General features: G+C 37.9%; 1 protein-coding gene across 2 annotated transcripts; it reads left to right on the forward strand.

Moving 5' to 3' along the window:
• The first annotated feature begins 2,420 nt into the window (after positions 1-2,420).
• Positions 2,421-17,891, forward strand: klhl15 (kelch-like family member 15). 2 transcript variants are annotated; one of them, XM_030122807.1, is made up of 9 exons: positions 2,421-2,634; positions 4,759-4,846; positions 9,628-9,766; positions 10,035-10,223; positions 10,740-10,964; positions 11,076-11,237; positions 11,583-11,792; positions 12,395-12,585; positions 13,028-17,891. In XM_030122807.1, the coding sequence occupies exons 1-9, from the start codon at positions 2,574-2,576 to the stop codon at positions 13,788-13,790; spliced, it is 2,028 nt and encodes a 675-aa protein (XP_029978667.1). In that variant the 5' UTR covers positions 2,421-2,573; the 3' UTR covers positions 13,791-17,891. The 2 variants fall into 2 exon arrangements, with proteins under 2 accessions (XP_029978667.1, XP_029978668.1); XM_030122808.1 differs by lacking the exon at positions 2,421-2,634 and adding an exon at positions 7,529-7,637.
• Positions 17,892-20,124: the final 2,233 nt, after the last annotated feature.

Consider the following 20,124-nt stretch of genomic DNA (forward strand, 5'->3'; position numbering starts at 1 on the left):
TTCTGTCATAATAACTTCCTCATTTCTTAAGAAACTCAAATATGATGAATGCTTCAGTCATCTACATATACCCACAAAGTATTTCTACATAATATTTACATGAGTTGTATAAATATATTTTCTGCTTCAAAGCTTTCACCAGAAAAAAATGAAGAATTAAACTTATTTGTTTACAAAGTAAGCTCAGGGAGACACTAAATAATTTAAGCAGAAACAAGAATAAGTACATAAATGTGCCATAAATGACCTGAAACGTCCTGTGATCATTACTGAAGTTGTATCTGTTTGAGTTCAAGATCATGACGTAACATTAAAAAGAAACACCAGTGTGTAACTGTGGATTGAATTATGAATTTAGTGTCAACACTATGAGTACCTAGAATAGAAAAGAGCTATATAACAAAAGCAATAATAATAATAATAATAATAATAATAATAATAATAATAATAATAATAATAATAATAATGAACAAATTTCTGTACACATGGAGAGATACTAAAACAGGTCTCCGTGTTGTGTAGAACAGTGCATATTATGCATAATAGATGTTGTGATGTAAAAGATACCGCAAAAGTAGACAAGAGAATAGGCACTTTAGCATTTTTACTCATATACATATGCATGTTTTTGCTATTGCTGGTTATATACAGTCAGGTCCATAAGGGACACGTACTTTCCTAATACTGACAATTTCAGTGAACAGTTACCAACTACAAAATTAACATTTGTAATCACCTCCGTATGTTTTATCTGCTTAACCCTGTTAGATTAAAGCTGAAAGTCCACACTTGATTGCTGCATTTCTAATTCACTGTGATAGTGTACAGAGGCCAAAGTATTACATTTGTGAATATGTGCACGTTTCTTAAGTTGAATCATTGAACACCAAATGTTTTCAATTCCACTAAAAACCCATTTTCGGTGTCTGAGCAGTGAGGGCTTCAAGTGTTCACGTCATACCTGCAAAAACTGAATACTACATTCTGACTGGCTCCTACATTTATGTGAAGTCACAGATCCTGCTGGTACATACGCATCAGGACACTGTAGTGGGGGAAAGTAGGATTAATCGACGGCAAGGAAAAGATGTTGTCTGTTTTATAAGATGAGCAAGACTGGAAGAACTGATGCTGTCACGGATGATGTGGAGCTCAATTAGCTTTGCAAAGAAATGCATGGTGCAAATGTAAATGTGCTTTTTATCTTTACACATTGAGCACATATCAGAGCTTGCTTTTTCTTTTTTCTTTTTTTTTTTTTTTACACACAAGTATCTGTACACAGACTTAAGTGTTTCCCTTTAGCACCTCTGGGTATCAAAAGAAGTTCAGGACTAAAACCAATTCCTCACATTTGACAGAGATAAACCTGAATGATAGCCACCAGGGATCAAATGTTAAGAAGTTGTGTGATTTTGTGCAGAGCCCAGACTATAGGCTAAAGATGTCAGTAGATGGTTGAAGTCAGTTCCAGCTGTATCTTTTTTTTTGTTTTTGTTTTTCCAACTTTAACATTGGAGGACACCAGTTGTAAATAAAATGTTAGTAAAGTTAGTAAATGTTAGTAAATAAAAACCTGTTTCATTTTTGTTTCTTTTGTCTGTACATTACAGTCTCAAGACATATCAGTGAATACAGACTTCTGATCTTTTCTCTCATCAGATATAAATGGTCTCTGTTCTGACCTAAGTGAACAGGACTGATAACCTTCACGTGTCAATGCATCAGCAGGTCCTGAGTAAGAAGACTCCAATTGGACTGTTTTACTGGAAGGAAAGTGGAATGCAGAGCTGCAACCAGCAGTGACAGACTTGCAGCCATGAAATAAGAAGGTTCATAAGACGGGGTTCAGAGGCTGACTGGATTTTATTCATTTTTACCAAAAGCACAACAACAGAAATGCAAAGAACAAATGTGGTTATTTGTGCTTTGTGAAGCAAACATTGCTTTACAGTGACCAGTGAATAATTTCCGCACAAACAAACAAACAAAAAATGACTAATGTCCTATTATTTTCCAGGACCACTGTCAGTCATAGGGCTTCAGAATCATCATCACTTTTATCCTCATTAGGGTGCTCCTGCTGGGATACAGAACAGCATTTTACATTTATATTTGATGTCTTATATTGATGGTCCTTTCATGCATGTTTGCACAATTATTTGGTTATATTTTAAGAATTATAAAATCAATTATTTATCAGAATTTAAAACCAAACAAAAACTTAAAACTAACAGAGACTTGTTCATTCCAGAGTGACTCCACGTGAGAGAACGGGATATACTTAATGAATTAATTACGGACGCAGCGTGGACACTAAACAGCACAGAGTGTGTATCATCTTCGTCGTACACGATCTTTGGTGAACCGCACAACGCCCTTCAGTTCCGCCCGAAAGGGAAATGACGCCAGTGCAGAAAATGGCGTCCGCAGAGCCTGTGGACCACTGTGGCTTCTTACCCTTTTAATTTGAAGCCGAATGGGGGGGTGTCTTCGTTTGGCTGCTGGGTGATAACATGGCAGTGCACCTCTGCCGACCGCTTCCTTGACTCCGGAATCGCACCCGCAACTTCATGTCCGAAGGAGCCAGAGCTGCCTGGTCGAAGAGGGGTTGTGGGGATTCGCGACGCCGAGGTGAGACGATTTAGCGGCTGAGCTAAAGCTGTCCTCCCCCGGTCGAGCATAGCCGGATTCCCGTTCCTCTTATCACGACCACTGACACCCTAGCCCCAGTCAGACAGCTGGAATTAGAGTTGCGCTTCTGCTTTTTGACTGTTGATATGTCATAAAAGAGTTTAATCAATAGAAATAACCGATAAAATGCCCGGATACAAGCGGGTGTGTGTTTACCGTTATGTGTAGCGGAAGGAAGCCTTTGTTTTGGGGCATTAATCTTAGCATATCCGCTCTATATAGCTAATATATGTATTGTTTTAACTTCAAAAAGGGTCAATGAACAGAAGGGGACTCCAACCCGCTGTGGAGCTACCCATGTCTGTGTTATCGTAATTTAACACATCGATACAAGACGGTTATCCGCTGCTTGCTAACGTTAGCATAGCATCTGCCTGCCTGTCCATCCGTTATTACTGCCCTCTGCTCCACTGTAAACAACACCAACACAAATCTGTACCTTTCACAAGCCGGTAATGTCATTACACAGCAGACTGACAACCTGTTGGCTTTCACCACGTAGGAACTCTGAGAGTCACAGACTGATGGAACAGGTCTTCTTTCCTCTACTTTTAATGCTTTAAAGGCGTGTTAACATTTTTTAACTAGTGCTGTTATGATGTCTGAAATCCACTTGCAAATCCCTGTAGCCTGTAATTTCTCTAAAATAAGCCCTACTTTTGGGCATTTTGTCAAACGAAAATAAACGTTTCACAAATCTGGAGATTAGTTTGGTCAACCTTTAGCATTTTCTGCATAATTTAGTCCAGAGAAGAGCCATGTAGACTTGATCTGTACCTGGTTTATTATGGTTTACAGCGACACTTTGCCTGCATTTTCTCAAATAAAATAAAAGTTTCAAAACCATAAACAACTTTTCCAATATTCAGTAGTGTGTAAGGTTCTGGTTTATCTGGTGCAGCTTACTACCTGTATATATCCGATTTGTTTTACATACTTCTCATCTGTAGTATAGTTAGCTTTTGTATATTTTTTGTATATTTCAGTAATTCTAGTAGTACTTTAGTAGCATATGTGTATTAATATTTTATTCTGGAGCCTTTGCACATTCCTACATTTTCTTAACATTCTGCGGAATATTTAGTTTTTTATACAGTCCCCTTTGCACAAAGTTTTTTGCTGCTAAACTGCTTTTCATTGTTCCTGTGACAGTGACAATAAAGACCTATTCTATTCTATTGTCGCCTAGATTTGGAAAAAGCAATACATTTTTGCTATTCACAACAAAGACAAGTTTAAATGGGTCTGAGACAGCATTGATGCTTTACTTGAAATGTATGACATGTTTTTACAGCATTAAGAGGTGCGATTTAAGTTTCCTTGCTACATTGGAAGCTGAAATTTGTAGGATAACATCAGTTTTGTGATCTTGAGTCACTTTAAAGAGGTTTACATTGTGGCTGTGGCTTAATAACTCGATGAGTATGTTCACAGTTTTTGAAGACTGGCCTACAATAGTATTCAGAGGTTCATTTGTTAGAAAATCTGCAGTCCTTATCCAAAAGAATATTTCAAACTTTATCTGAAAGTTATTTCAAGCTTTAGGTACAGACACAGTCTTTTTTACAGCAAAATACTTGTCTTTTATTCACCTCATAACATTTTATTCAGATAGACTTTAGATTATAATTTTGACTATGTTCTTCATCGGTTAGGCTATGTAGAGAACAAATTAAGAAATGCTCAATAAATATACACGACGAACAGATCAGAACTTATTTCAGTGTGATAGCTATTTGCAGTCAAACTAATAATGATGATTAAGAAAAACAAAAATAAGTGAGAGAGACAATGTGAAATCTACCCGGTCTGTCCATAGTGTCATTTGAATATTACAAGTATTAGTCAGTTGTTAAGGCTGGATTTAATGATTTGTACTCTGGATTAATGTGCAGATTATTTTCCTGGATGAGTAGCTTCCTGTTTAAAAGGTAAATTGGTGAAAAACCTTTGTACTCTTTTACAGCCTTGAGAGATTTATTCACCAACAAAACTGTCCAAGTGCAGAAAATTTTGCTTCCTGCTTTATCTTATGTTTTGCTATTTGTTTGTTTCTTCTATTAGAACCAGGGAAACATAAACACAGGAAATGCGAGCGGCCCCTTAGCATTCAGACGTCAAAGCCTATGATTGTTCGCCCGGGCTCCAAAAGGTATGATATCCAGTCTGTAACACTGCATGTTAAATTTCTTTATTCTCTCCTCGTGAACATCTAGTTTTTATGCTGTAACAGGATAAATATCAGAGCTTTCTGGTGGGACAGCGCACACAGGGCTGAAGTGCCCTCAAGCAAGATTTCCAGCTCTGTATTGTATTTCTTATAGCTGAAGTCACTGTTAACATGATCAAGAGTTAAGAAGCATTGCAATGTTAGTGCCTCTGTAAAGTAATGATAGCGTTTTAAAGGATAAACCTAGCGAGTTTTGTCACTTTTGTTATCGTCAACAAATCCTATATGAAATACTTAGACCAGCAGTGGATTCATCCTACAAACCAAGGGCCTAGGTTTGGTCTGAACACTCAAGACATTTTTCTTTAAACACCCTTCACACCAAGTCAGTTTTATTACAGTTTACATTAGACCAAAAAGCATCAAATCTAAAATTATGAAGCAGCACCCTGAAAAACTCCCCAGCTTTTGCTTACAAAATGTTAAGTCACTTGTTAAAATACTTTGTTTACTCTCAATTAATCTCAGTATTGTTGCAACTCTGGTTACATGGATCCAGACAAAATTTTTCAAATAGCAGTACTGGTGCTCTCTACTGAGAATTTTAGAAGTACTTTTAGTCTCACATAGGTCTGACACCATTCACTATTCTTCTGCAGAAGTAGTAAAAGTTCACTGTGTTGTTCAGCTAGTTTTTAAAACAACACGGGAAACGGCAACAACAAAATAGAGTTTGGAGAGAAGTTGTTTTGTTGGGATGTGCGCATGAGGAAGGGCATCATGGTATTGACATGGCTACATCCCTACATGAGAAAATGGCACATTAATAGCCACGTCTTTGTCTAAACTGTCTATTTTCAGAGAACTCTCAAAACAATATCAGTGGATAGTGAAAGGAAAGAGAATGCCCATCATTTCACTGAGACAGAAATATTCACCTTTATTACAGCAGAGTACATCCAGTGAGTCAGACTAGAGAACACCTTATATCAACATCCAAACACAACATATTCAGTTTTTCCTTCTCACTTACATTGCTGAGGAATGATTTGTAATGAAATGCAATGACTTTGTCCCATAAACAGTCAGATTTTTTTCCATTTATTCATCTGTGCTGTAGAGCCCCACTGTTGGTCTGAATGCTTAAATGCACTTTACCTGATTAATGCATACTAGTCACTTTTCCATTGAACATATGCACAAAACTTTACTGATATTTACTAAATATCAAAAAACAGAAGTGCGTAATGTTGGTTTTTCCATTAAACCACAAATGCAATGATTTGTTTATTTATTATTGCAAGATGACACGAGAAATCATTCCATAAACATGGCGACAAACATAAATATGGTGTTATTATTATTTATTACCCCTCTATCCCGTACTAAATTTAAAAATTATTCGGTTTCCTGGTGTGTCCACGTTTCTTTTAAAACTCTTCTTCTTCTCTTGTCGTAATGTCCGTCAACATGCATTTTTTTTTTATTCACGTGACTGTAGTTGCGGAAAAAGGTTGCAGCCATTGCAGTTTTGGATGATATACTAATTATGCTTCATCCGAAAAACCACCTCCACGCGTGAGGAAAAACAAGAATTTGGGCGAAAGTGTCATTTTTTCCATTAGGTAAATTTTTATGCACAAGTTATATTCATGCAATTTGAGGGTCAATGGAAAAGTGACTAGTGACATGTTTTCTTTAAGGAACAGAAAAGAACACTTATTTGTTTAAACAAAAAAGCTCCTGTGTCAGGTAACAAATGTCACTTTTAACCATTTTGGAGGCTGCAGGCTGCCGAGAGGAACTCATTTCTACTGTTAAAAAAAATAATGTTCATTAAATCATTTAGGTGAATTCATTGCTTCAGTAAATCCTTCTCATAGGATTTGTTGTTGACGCAAAGATTACAGATTAGGAAATCCTATTCCAAACAAAAAGTCGAAAACTGTTAGTTGATTTGTGTGTTTTAATGTTGGACACTGTTTTGATACTGTTTAAAGTCCACTCCATTTAGTGACACAGGTACACTTTCTACAGTTTCTACATTTCTGTCGGAATTAAATTTCCTCCTAACATGTTTTACTGTATGTGAAATGTTCATAAGTTTTAATTAAGTAAGTAAGTAAATTTTATTTATAGAGCACTTTTCACAGACAGGGAGTCACAAAATTAAAGAGCAGTTTCACAGTTTCAAGTGCAACATTTGCTTGAAGTGCTGAAGCAGTTTTTTTTCTTACTCTAACCTTTTCCAGTGTAAGAAATCCCACAAAATGTATGTTAATTGTTTTGTGCAAAATTTCTACTGTATTCTTAGTGCTTTTGCTCTAATAGACAATATGTTTCCTGCAGACAAGAAAAGTAACAAAAGTGATATTTGGTAAGTTAAGTAATTTAAAATCAATCCACTTGTCTGACTAGTTCTTAAATTACAGGTCTTCAACTTACAAGTACACATAGTGGATTTCCCTGCTGTTAGAATGTTATCCCTGTCTTTTTGTTGAAATGTATAAACATATGAGAAGTGCAGAGACTGACATACACAACTTTACCAAAATTATGTGCTGCATAATTCTGGATCTGTGGTGTATAATTACAGGTATTTCCTCATGTAGTTTGCAGACATTCATGCTTTAATGTGGCGGTTGTGTTGGCTTTGTCGTCCAGGTGATTGACGCTCAGAAAAAGGACTTTATTAGCATCTACTGGACACAAGGGGCACTGTCCTCTGATTGGCTCGGACAACCCCCTCTGACATGCCCGTGGCCAATCAGAGGTGAGTGTGCTGTGTGTGGGTGTGTTTGTGTTTGTTTTCATTTGCATTCTTAATGAGTAACAGTGTGTGCTGTCTGACTGCCTGAAATTGAGAATGTTGTGGCTGTGTATTTTCATTAGGGCTGGACGATCTGGTCAAAAGATAAACAGACAATCTTATTCATGACATAAATGACCAGTTTTTCTTATTTCTTAAAAATGTTAAACTCAACAGGGCTTTACCACAGTTTCTGGAGGATGTTGACTGTATGATGGATTTTTTTTGTTGTTTGACTTGAAGCTAATCAATTTTATAGCACTGTTTTTACACCAATCTTCTCAGCTCATATTCTTGACTCGGCTTTGTGACATGGGCAAAAAAAAAGATAGATATACTTTTTTTTTTTTTATCATTTTAATGATTGTCTTCTGGCTGCAATAACTGAAGACAAAGCTTGATTCAAAAATAACTCTTTAGTTACTAAAACTACATGCCATACGACTGAAGAAACACATTCAAAATTGATTGATTATAACAAGTAAATAGGTGGCATTTTGAATTTTTGTTGCACGAGACGGTTCTTGTGAGGAAACAATCTCAATTTTGCAATTAAGGCATTTTTCACAGTTTTCAGGAAGCAAAACCGTGCCTATCAAATTAACTCAATATATTGTCCAGCCCTTCTTTAGTCCCACATTCTACCAAGGTTATTTGGTCGTGACCAACTTATATAAAATTCGAAACAAATTTATTTACAAAATGTACCGGTAAGCACATTTTTCAACCAAAATATGCATATTTTCATCTGTGCACTCAGAGCATCTTATTCCATTTACAAACTGAGTGAATATCACCATTGTTCTCTGCTGATTCTGATGATAATGAATAAAATTAACATGTTAACTGTGAAACTGTGTTTTGTAAGTATAAAATTAACATTTCCCTCGCCAGATGTGTGGATTCAAAGTGATACTTCACTTTTGCTGGCTTTATGTACTCTTGTGCAAGGTCTTGAAATTTCTATTTTCGTCTGTGTTCATTCTTCCATACTTAACTTACTAAGGCCTATATTTGGTCTTAAACATCATCCCACCAGTACACGAGCTTAGCCTGTCACCCTTCAATCGAATGCCTCCAGCGTTAACATGTTAATGCCAAATATACTGCTTGACTTAAATCCATATCTGTCAAAATAAATGACATTAGACAACTAAGCATTTAAATATGTTTTGATCCCACGTTCTGTTACCAATTCAGAACAAGTCCTTGACCCAGTTTCACAATCTACTACTTGAGAAACCTGGGTATAGAGTCAGCTTTACAATCATTTTTCACTGTCAGAAGTTATTTTCATAAACAACAGCAAAACATGTTACACAAACTAAATCCTTTTAATGATGACACAAACTCTAATGAATCATGTACAGTATGAACAAATTAATTATACTTGCTAGCTGAGCAATATTAAATCAATAAGGCATCAATAATCTCTGCACTAGCATTCAGGCCCTTTTAAAATGATCGGTGAAGCAGGAAAGTTTGGTCAACTCTTTTTTTATTTAATCAATTAAATGTCATATTTGATTCCTCTGAAAAGCAGATAAAATTTAAAAAATTGGAGATCATCCGCATAATAGATTTGTCAGATCGTCCACCTCTAGTTTTGCTACTGTGTATACTGAAAAGACTGAAATGTTTTCCACCCTGACTTTGTTGCAGTGCAGCAGGGTATTTCCTCAGCGCTGAATCACATACAGTATGTTTGGCTTGTTAGGATGCAGCAGCGGAAGTGCTGAGCTTTTAATGCTGAACGTCCTATTGAATGCCCTTCCAGTTACAGAGACAAACACAGTGTGTTCCTGCAGTCTTTTACCTGCTCATACACTGAATAAATAGCTCTTATATAAGTTTCCCCCCTGCTTTATATTTGAACTAGACTGACTTCATTATTGTTGTGTCACTCTGTCCATGACGTTACTTCATTGTAAACTGTCTCCTTCTGTGCCTTCAGGTGTGTTATGTCGGGGGCGGATGTGGAGGTGTACCTGTCCCAGGTGCATGATGGGAGTGTGTCGTCTGGCTTCAGGGCACTATATGAGGAGCGCCTGTTGCTGGATGTTACACTATTGATAGAGGAGCATCATTTCCAGGTACACAAGGATCAGCATAAGACATACAGGTTACATTCACACTTCTGACCTTTTCACTCATATGTGAGGGTATGCAAACCCACTAAAATATCATGCAATGTATATATGATGAAATGATGCCCCCCCCCAGCTGCCAGTATCTTTACAGACCAGCTGCACAAACTTTTTTATCCAACAAAACATCAAACTGCATATCAATACAACAATAAATGGTTCTGCTACTTGATACAAGTGTCTTTATCTGTGTTTTCATTTTTTTCTTCTTCAGGCTCACAAAGCGCTCCTGGCAACCCAGAGCGATTACTTCCGGGTCATGTTCACAGCGGACATGAGGGAGAGGGATCAGGACAAGATCCACATGAAGGGGCTGACGGCTGCAGGGTTCGGCCACATTCTCCGGTTCATGTACTACGGCTCCCTCGAGCTCAGCATGCCCACTGTCCAAGAGATCCTACAGGTACTGCTTTTTAGCCAGAACTAAAGGAAATTCGGAAAACTGTTTTACAGACAATTTTAGTATATCTGTCCTTGAATTTTGAGGGGAAATTGGGAAAATTTACTCCTTACTCAGACATAGTAGGTTACAGTAACATAAGGTAACAGTGGATGCCCACTCTGAACACTGTATAATGGCAATGACTGTGAACTAATGAAACATAATTATGAATTACTTTATATTCAGTTTCTCTTATTGAATCCCTCTAAAGCCCTGTAAATATTACAGACTTAGCCACTTTACACAATGTTATTTTGTGATTATTATTTATTATGATACAAAAATATTACGGATTACTTTATTAGCACATTGGTTTAACTTTTTTCTCATCTATGAGTGATGTAAAATCTAAAACCTGTATATTTTAATATACATTTGTAAAAATGCACACTTTGTTGTTAGTTAACGCTAAGACCTCTAGAATACTGGTCAAACTGCTGTATACTAACACTGCTTTCTGTCTACCCTTTCTACAAGGCGGCTATGTACGTCCAGCTCACGGAGGCAGTGGAGTTCTGCTGCTCCTTCCTGCTGGCTAAGATCTGTCTGGAGAACTGTGCTGAGGTCATGCGTCTCCTGGAGGATTTCAGTGTGGGTGTAGAAGGTGTCCAGGAGCAGCTTGATAATTTTCTACTTGACAACTTTGTCCCTCTCATGAGCCGGCCCGACTTCCTGTCCTACCTCAGCCTCGAGAGACTGCAGGTTATTTACATTATTCTGCTGCAATACATAGAGTGATACTGGAGTACTTGAGTCAACCAAAGACAAAGTAAACTGAGAAATGAGAAAAGTTTTTTGCTCTCTCTGAATCAGGCGTATCTGAACAGCGATGCTCTTAGTCGCTTCCCAGAAATCGAGCTATATGAAGCTGTCCAGGCGTGGCTGCGGCATGACCGGCGACGCTGGAGGCACACGGACACCATCGTCCAGTCCATCCGCTTCTGCCTCATGACTCCTGCCAACATCTTTGAGAAGGTGTGTAGTATGATAGATGTTGTATTTGAGGTCTGTACTTGACTGAATCTTGTGAGGTGAATTAGATTTGGCTGCCTAATAAGAGGTCATTCAACTATTTGTTCCTTTTTCATCTATCTTACCTCTCTGTTTGTAGTCTCACTCAGCTGATATATAGCTGAAAACAGTGGTTCCATTCATTTAAAATTAAGGTAATGAATGAAATCAAGAAATCCAGCTTTTCATTCACCTGAAATGTCTGATGGGTGACTTTTCGGAAAAGCCTTAGTATTTTATTTGTGGATTTTTCTGACTGGGTAAAAATGTAAGACACTTGTACTCATGCTGATTTTCTCTTCCTCACAGGTGAAGACGTCAGAGTTTTATCGGTACTCCAGGCAGCTGAGGCAGGAGGTCGACCAGGCGCTCAGCTACTTCCATGATGTCAACCAGCAGCCTCTGGTGGATTCACGATCTAACCGCATCCGCTCTGTCCGCCCTCAGACTGCTGTCTTCAGGGGAATGATTGGTCACAGCATGGTCAACAGCAAGATCCTGCTGCTACAGCGGCCAAAGGTCACCAGTCTTTGTTGGTTTCATTCAATAAATTTTCATGTATTTTTGTGAAATTACTGAACTTTGGTCTTCTGAACTCTCATACTGACATCACTAAACAGTCATCATGCTCTGTAGCTGTGCTTGGCCTCTATTGTAGAAGCATGCATCTGCTTCCACAGCACATGGTTAAAGAATAATCTCCAGCACAAGTTTCTCATCAGACCACTGTAGCTTGGTTTGTGGCTTTCTTCACATGGCCCATGAGGATCTAGATGGCCATCACATGTACAAATGTGTTTTTAAGTTTCATTTCAACCGATGATCAGTAAAGACTACACAGTACTGAAAGTGATCCTTGTCTTAATAGACATCAGTGGACACAGGATATCTGTCCCTGTAACCATCAGTCATTGACAGACTAGTCTGTTGATCAACAAACCTGGTGTAATGGTGATGTAATTAGGCAGCAAAAAATAGGGGATAGTAAACAAAAAGATTTTTTACCTCTCCAAACTCAAGTAACTCTCAACCACAGAGCTGATGAAATGGTGAATTAATGTGACTTGTTCCCTCAGTGTAATCTTTGTGTAAGCTCTGAATCTGTGTCCTTCATCTGATAGGTGTGGTGGGAGCTGGAGGGGCCTCAGGTGCCATTACGGCCAGACTGCCTGGCCATCGTTAACAACTTTGCCTTCCTGCTGGGTGGAGAGGAGCTGGGGCCTGATGGGGAGTTTCATGCTTCATCCAAAGTGTACCGCTACGACCCACGGCAGAACTCATGGCTACGTATGGCAGACATGTCTGTTCCCAGGTTAGAGAGCCCTTGGGTGGTATTACAACGTCAAAAAAAGTTACCCAGTGTGGATTTTAAAGGCCAGTATATTTTGGACAATGAAATAGGATAAATATCAACTTGAACTTTGAACTCAGAATGATTAATCAGTAAATCTGAAATTGAATATTAAATTAATCATAAAGAGTATTTTCAGTCTGACTACCAGTTTTATTTTTTAGATATTATTTTGCCTCAAAGTAATTAGTACCAGTTGGTATTTGTTATCAGATACTATGTGAGGCAAGCTCTGCTAATGGATTGTAAAATATTGTATTGTTCTGTCTCTAGTTGCGATGTTGTGGAAAAAGTACATCATAAGTCATTTTTAATTGAACTTTAACTTGTCGTTATTGCAGAGTATTTAAAGACAAGTTGTTTAATATTTTGTGATTATTATACATATTCTTCTTTGTTGCAGGTCAGAGTTTGCTGTTGGTGTAATTGGGAAGTTTATTTATGCTGTGGCGGGCCGCACGCGAGATGAGACCTTCTATTCCACAGAACGTTATGACATCACAGAGGACCGCTGGGAGTTTGTGGACCCGTATCCTGTCAATAAGTACGGCCACGAGGGAACGGTCCTCAATGGAAAACTGTACATCACTGGAGGCATCACTTCCTCCTCCACCTCCAAACAGGTGTGTGTGTTCGACCCAGGGCGAGAGGCAGGAGGAGGAGGAGGGGGAGGTGGGAGTTCTGGCGGGTCGGACGCACACAGGACACGCGCTGTCCGAGGACCGCTGCTCCCTGGCACCCATGCCAGCTGCTGGGAGAATAAATCCAAAATGAACTACGCCCGCTGCTTCCACAAGATGATCTCTCACAACGGGAAGCTGTACGTTTTCGGAGGGGTGTGCGTCATCCTCCGGGCCTCCTTTGAGTCACAGGGCTGCCCTTCCACCGAGGTGTATGACCCAGAGACAGATGAGTGGACCATCCTGGCCTCCATGCCCATTGGGCGCAGTGGCCACGGGGTGGCAGTTTTGGACAGGCAGATCATGGTGCTGGGTGGCTTGTGTTACAATGGCCACTACAGTGACTCTATCCTCACCTTTGACCCAGACGAAAACAAGTGGAAGGAGGACGAGTATCCCAGGATGCCTTGCAAACTGGACGGGCTGCAGGTGTGCAGTTTGCACTTCCCAGAGTATGTGCTCGAGCACGTCAGACGCTGCAGCTGAGGTCTGCCTCCTTTTTATAGAAATGGGAATGCACAGGTGTTTACAGGCGGGACAGGCTTTTCATCCGGAGACCAGCACTTAGCTAAAAGCGAGGAAAAGATGGTCTTGGCCGTCAAAGCGTGGCGTGGTTGAACGTCACACAGTACGGTCAGCTGGAACATTTTCAGAATTAGCTTTCTCAGAAAATCAAAATCTGTTGGTGTGTGGAGAAAAAAAGGTTCATCCTGCTGGTTTATGTTTGGACTGTGGTCAGTTTCCTGTCCTGCTGTACTTAGGCGTCCAGTCAGACTCACTGCAGAAACGCACTGGAAGCAGATTCTTTCACAAACACACCTGTATACTCCGTCAAAGGAAGCTGTATCCTGAATTCAGACCGGTCCTTTATATCTGTAATCAAGTTGCTTTTAATAGGCTAGAGAAAACAAAAAGCACCTGCTAAAAGTTCCCTGTAACCTATTTAACTGCAAGATAAACCGTACAATGAGGTATGTAAACACTAGTGTAGCTCAGGCAGACTGTAGACAACAGAGGCTGCTGATGTCAGACTATAAATTCATGAACTAATAATAATAATCGCTTCCAGTGCGTTCCAGCGTTTAGTCCTATAATTCTGCTCTTTACTCCCAGTTATCCACCAGACTGTGCTCATGTTCATAATCCAGCGTGTCTTTCTGTGGTCCCTCCTCTTCCTCTGGATGTGTATGTGTACTGAGAGGACAAACAACACTACATGGTACACAAGAACTTCAGTTAGCAGAGCTGAGAATGATGCTAGTAGATGAATTTCCTAAATTTCTTCTCTGTATATGTCAAATCACTGGCTGTCATTTACTTAGTCTCATCCACATTCCCAGCACTTTATTGGTTCTGTCTGCATCCTATGGATTTGAATGCAGTTTACTACTACATGACTGAAACATGCTCTGACATTTATATTGCTGAAATCAGATTCAGGCTGTTCTTCCCTCTTTTTTTAGTTATTTCACATTGTTTTATTTATTAATAATGCTTAAAAAAGTTTAAAGGTCCAGTGTGTAAGATGAATTGGGATGTCCAAATGGAAGTATCATTCACAGCCATTTATTTCTACAGAGGGAGGGCGCCGTTCAGAGTCCACTATGTTGCACCGCCATGTTTCTTTAGGCTTCCTCTTTTTTTCCATTTTACAGTGTGGAGTCCATCTGTTAATGTGTGGACCAGAGTAAAAGGAACATTGACACTAATGAGGGCCTTCATGTTTGGTGCCACCGTGGGGGAGGGTGAGGGGGTATTCAGTTATTATCTTCAACTTCACCACCAGATATCACTGTATATTACACACTGAACCTTTAAAAATTCCATAGGGAGCTTTTTTCAGTTTAAAGATTATGTTTATGCTTTTAGTCAGGTGCCGGTATGATGTGTAAAACCCCCTCCCATTCACACTGTTGATCATGGACAAGACCACTTCCTGCACTTTGAATGTGATGAGGGAACACAATCTGAAGTCTTGTGGTGAGAACTTTTACCTGATATTTCAGCAGTTGTTGGGCCTTTCACAGCTGAAAATCTGAATCACGATTCATGTTTTTTGTTACACTTTAGGTTTCACATTGCAGGTTTGAGAGCGCACTAAAGAACTTCACATGACATTGGCTGAATCCCTCTTTTCTTGACACTGATTGATTTGTAAACAGCTGGAAAACAGGTTTTGCCAACACAGCTTTTTTTCAGTTTGAGTGGCCAGAAATTAATGTACAGATTCATTTTTCTGCCAATAAGGTTTACGATGTCATAACTACCAGCAGCGCCATTGGTCACTTTCTTTTCTGTGTTTTTCCTCCCAGCTTCTTCAATTAGATTGTTTTCTGTTTTGTTTTTTTTTTTTTAACTCATCTGTCATATTAAACTTAATACAGTTGGGTTAGGAACCAGACGAGACATTTGAGTCCATCTACTTAAGCTTTTGGAAACACTGATGGATGTACTGGTGTGTAATTGACCAAACACTGAATCAGTTGATGAAGAAGTTAATCAGCTGATTAGCTGACAATTAAAATATTTATTAGATTTAGACCTATTCCTATTAAAGCGCCGTCTTTTGGGTCTTTTTTCCTTGTTTGATTTATTACTGATGTAATTTTCTGTAATTGGTCCCAAAGTCCAGATCATCCACAAAAGTATTTTCACATTAGTAACTAATTAAACCATGGTTTCAACTGTTTAAGATTTCTCTGTAATAGTTTTAGTTTATCGAAACCGAAAAAGATGGCTATGAAAAGTGCCATAAGTCAAAGTCCATCTCTAACTTTGAAACTGACATCTGTGTTTTTGTTTCCCTAAGATACATTTTGGAGGAAAGTGATCAAAAATTAAATTTGTAACCAAATAGCTCTCACCTTGGAGGAAATCTATTTATTTTTCCAACTGAAACAATTTAGATGTCCCTGCTCTGTGGATTGTGTACCCCATGGGTCACAGTAGAGATGTAGGAATGTTTCAGTGTCCAGTATCAAAGGAGGGGTGATCACAGCTGTTTGACTGTTCATACAAGCACCTGACTGTTGTTTTAAGACTTGATTTGACTGCTTAAACACTGGACTGAATCCTGATTTTCAGCTCTGATCATTGAAACCAAACATGACTATACCAGCCAGTGTTTGAAGGCAAATGTTAACCAGCTTTACATCTGAAATGTCACCTGGATCTTCACTTGCAATAAGTCAGAGGACATGTTCATGTGAGCATTCCAGTGCTTTTCATACTGCAAATCAAACTTCACACCTTTATCTTTTTCTAGATGTTACTTTTTTGTTTTTTATTTCATGAGCCAACTGTGAAAAGGGCTAGAGCACACACTGATGCATTTGTCTGCCAGCCGCCTATTTAAGTTATTTATTTTCTAAAGTGTTGCTTTTACCAAGCTATGCAGTAACAGTAGTAGGATTATTTATTACGACAAGACTCATTGTAAATCGTGTTGTTTCATCTTCTGCCGTCCGTCTTTTCCACCTCCGCAGCGCTGCATGTGGCTCATGAATGGATGCTGTGAGAACAGTGAACATATTCAAATCCTGCTCCAACAGCAGGCAGATTTTAAAGAAAACACAGTGACCTTTTGAATTACCAGTGCATTTTATTTCCATCTGCAATGACTAACAGTTCCCTGTATGCAAATGATCACTCTCACCACAGTTTTCAGATCATTTCTAAAACAGAAACCTGTGTGTTTTAAAGAGATGAGACACTCCTTTTTCTTCTGATGTACAACACTGGTTTAAACCTTTAATTCATGGCGACCTCTCCTCTGGTTCTCTGACCTCCCCTTTTGTCCAGAAACAGTTCACATTTATGACTCTTTGTCACTTGGGTGCTGGTAAAAACCTTACATGAGCTTTATGCATCGTATGATCTGTTATGGTAAAATGTTCATCTGTAGAAAAAAGCAGATTTGACAACATAAAACGTGGAGCAGAAGTGAAGTTGAAACACTGTGACTGGTTAATCACTGAAAGGAAAATTAGTCAACAAGTGTTTGGATAATCGATTCAGTGCTTATAATTTTTCAGGTCAAAATAACAAAATTTGGCAAAATTTGTTTTATGTTTTTCCAGTGAGATCATATTGTATTTCCCATATTATACTTTTTAAAAACAGTTCAACAAGCTAAATGGAAACATTGAAAGAAAAGTATACTTTCTTTTTCAGTTTATGCCACAAAGTTCCAAACTTCATTCTATTTTTAACCAGTTAAAGCACGGTAAAAACATCTCTTTTTTTAAGTATTTAAAGCAATCTACCCATTCTCATGTTTTTTTTCTGAGTTTCTTTTAATTTTGCACCTTACGCCCTTTGAACAGCCCCATAGATCTGTTTAAGAGGTCAGAGGTCACTTTTCTCCCTACATATCTGCTGCTGTTCTTTTGCAGCAGGAATCCTAAACATCACATCATCCACTCTACCTTCTTCTCTCTGCTGCTCCTTCTCATGTCGCTGTTTAGAAGAAGAAAAGTGTAACCAATAAACTCCTGATTTGAAGCACATCCAGTCATCGCGCAGCATCCTTTAGTCCACCAGTCTTCAGTCTGTCAGTAGGAAAACAGAATAGAATAAAGAGGATTTTAAAAAAAAACACAACATACCTTGCTACAATGGCTGTATCGAAAAAGAACGTAAAATCAGATTAATATATCTTATAATCTGAGTAGAGACTCTTTGGAAATGATTTGTAACTTCTTTCCAGAAATAAATGTTCATATTGGTCAACTTTCAGCAGGCTGCTCGAGTTTTTTTTTCCTGTGTTTTTGTCTTCAGGGTAAATAAAAACTGGAAATGAATAAGGTTACCACTGTTTGAGCATACTTTTTTTCCTGCTTATTTGTTGCCTACCTACCTCTTCATCTAGATGCCAACAATAGTTTTAATTACAAAACCACCCAAACTGGTAAGATTAAGTTTGATATTACAGATTTTTTTCCCAGTGACAGGGAAAACAAACATTTTTAACATTTAAAATAAAATAATTTTCTAAGCAACGGAGTTTCCTACAAGCATAATGCTGCATTCATGGTACACCAGTAGGGTAGGATCTAAATGTTTCCTATGATTTTTGAGATTTGAGAAAGGCTTTAAACTGATATGACTTAATGTGCATATACATAAATATTACCATTCAAGCCTTATTTACCTTTAACAATGGACTTTGGCTTGCTCATGTATCTCTTCTTTAAGTTATGTTTATAAACTTGTATTTCTGCTTCAAAATTTTGCTCATCTTGTTTAACAGTTTAAATGAGAGACACACTAAAAATCAACATATTAATACATATATATGAATATAGTTAACAAAAGTAGAGGTATATATTCAGTTACAGCAGCACAAACAGAAAAGCAGCGTATAACAGTGGATTTATATTAATTAAAGAGTACCAGAGTGTTCATTTTAATGGTAAAATTTCAAGTCAGTTGAAGAGTCAAAAAATAAAAGTAGTTCCTCCCAGTTCACTACAAACACAATGGACATGTAGTCAAAGGTTTGAGTTTGAGAATAATATATTACAAGGCTATAATTAATGACTGTGGATATGAACTTGCAGTGGTGGCAAAAAAAAAAAAAAAATTTTTTGGACGCCCTATGCATTTGTGATACACCACATTGAGAATCACTCTTAAGTCATTCAACTCTCAAACATCCTTGAAATCCACATGCTCCCTTCTGCACCTGCACTGTTTTAAGTTAAGGCACAGGTGTCAAACATGCGGCCCGGGGGCCAAAACCGGCCCGCCAAAGGTTCCATTCTGGCCTGCAGGATGACAGTGCAAAAATGAACCTGAACAGTCAAGGTTGTCCACATCATTTTGGTTCAGGTTCCACAAACAGACCAATGTGATCTACCATTAAAATGACAACACAATAACCCATAAATAATGACAACCACAAATTTTCTTTGTGAAAAATTGTGTGGAAAAAATTTAAGGGAAAAAAATAACATTACACTGTGAAAATATTTATATTTACAAAACTTTTCTTTCACAATAAAATGCAAATAAATACATTAATAAAGCAAAGATGAACAACCCGAAATGTGCAATTTGAACAATATTCTGCCTGTTACTAAATGTTTTAGTGCATTTATGGATCCACTATAATCTGTAGTTGCGTTAATAAGAGATGTAATATTGTAGAAATTGTTCACATTTTAGTTCCAAACTCCAAAATTTTAACAATATTCTGCCTGTTACCAAATGTTTATGTCACATTGTGTGTAATGTACATGTATAAATAATAAGTCGAGGCATAATATTGTTAAAATTGCACTAATTTTTCAAATGAAATTTCTGTTTTTTCAGGTTATTCACATTTTTTTGTAAAATGTAAATATTTTCATAATTTAATTGGGGGTTTTTTGTACTAAAATAAAAAGAAAACTTGGATTTGTCATTATTTATAGGTTATTAAGTCATTATTTTACTGGTCTGGCCCGTTTGAGATCAAAATGGGCTAAATATGGTCCCTGAACTAAAATGAGTTTGACACCCCTGAGTTTAGGTCAAAACAGGATGTTTCAGTAAGATAATCCCCTTGAAACACCCAGGGCATGACAAGATGAAACTGTCAAGAATTTAGTTTTTTTTTTTTTTTTTTTTTCTTGTAAAGAATAAAAAAAACACTGCATTTGTTTCGGTCTGTCTGATGCAGCCACATCTTTTAAAGCATAAAAAAGATATTTCCACAAATATTTCATGATAATATTTGAGACTGTGTAAAATTCTAAGGTTGTATGAACACTTTATTCCACTACTGTATTGTGTTTACAAGTAGGTTTTGATAATTCCGATACCCCTGAACGCGTCA

The sequence above is a fragment of the Sphaeramia orbicularis genome, chromosome 20, assembly GCF_902148855.1.
Source record: "Sphaeramia orbicularis chromosome 20, fSphaOr1.1, whole genome shotgun sequence".
Lineage (NCBI taxonomy): Eukaryota > Metazoa > Chordata > Actinopteri > Kurtiformes > Apogonidae > Sphaeramia > Sphaeramia orbicularis.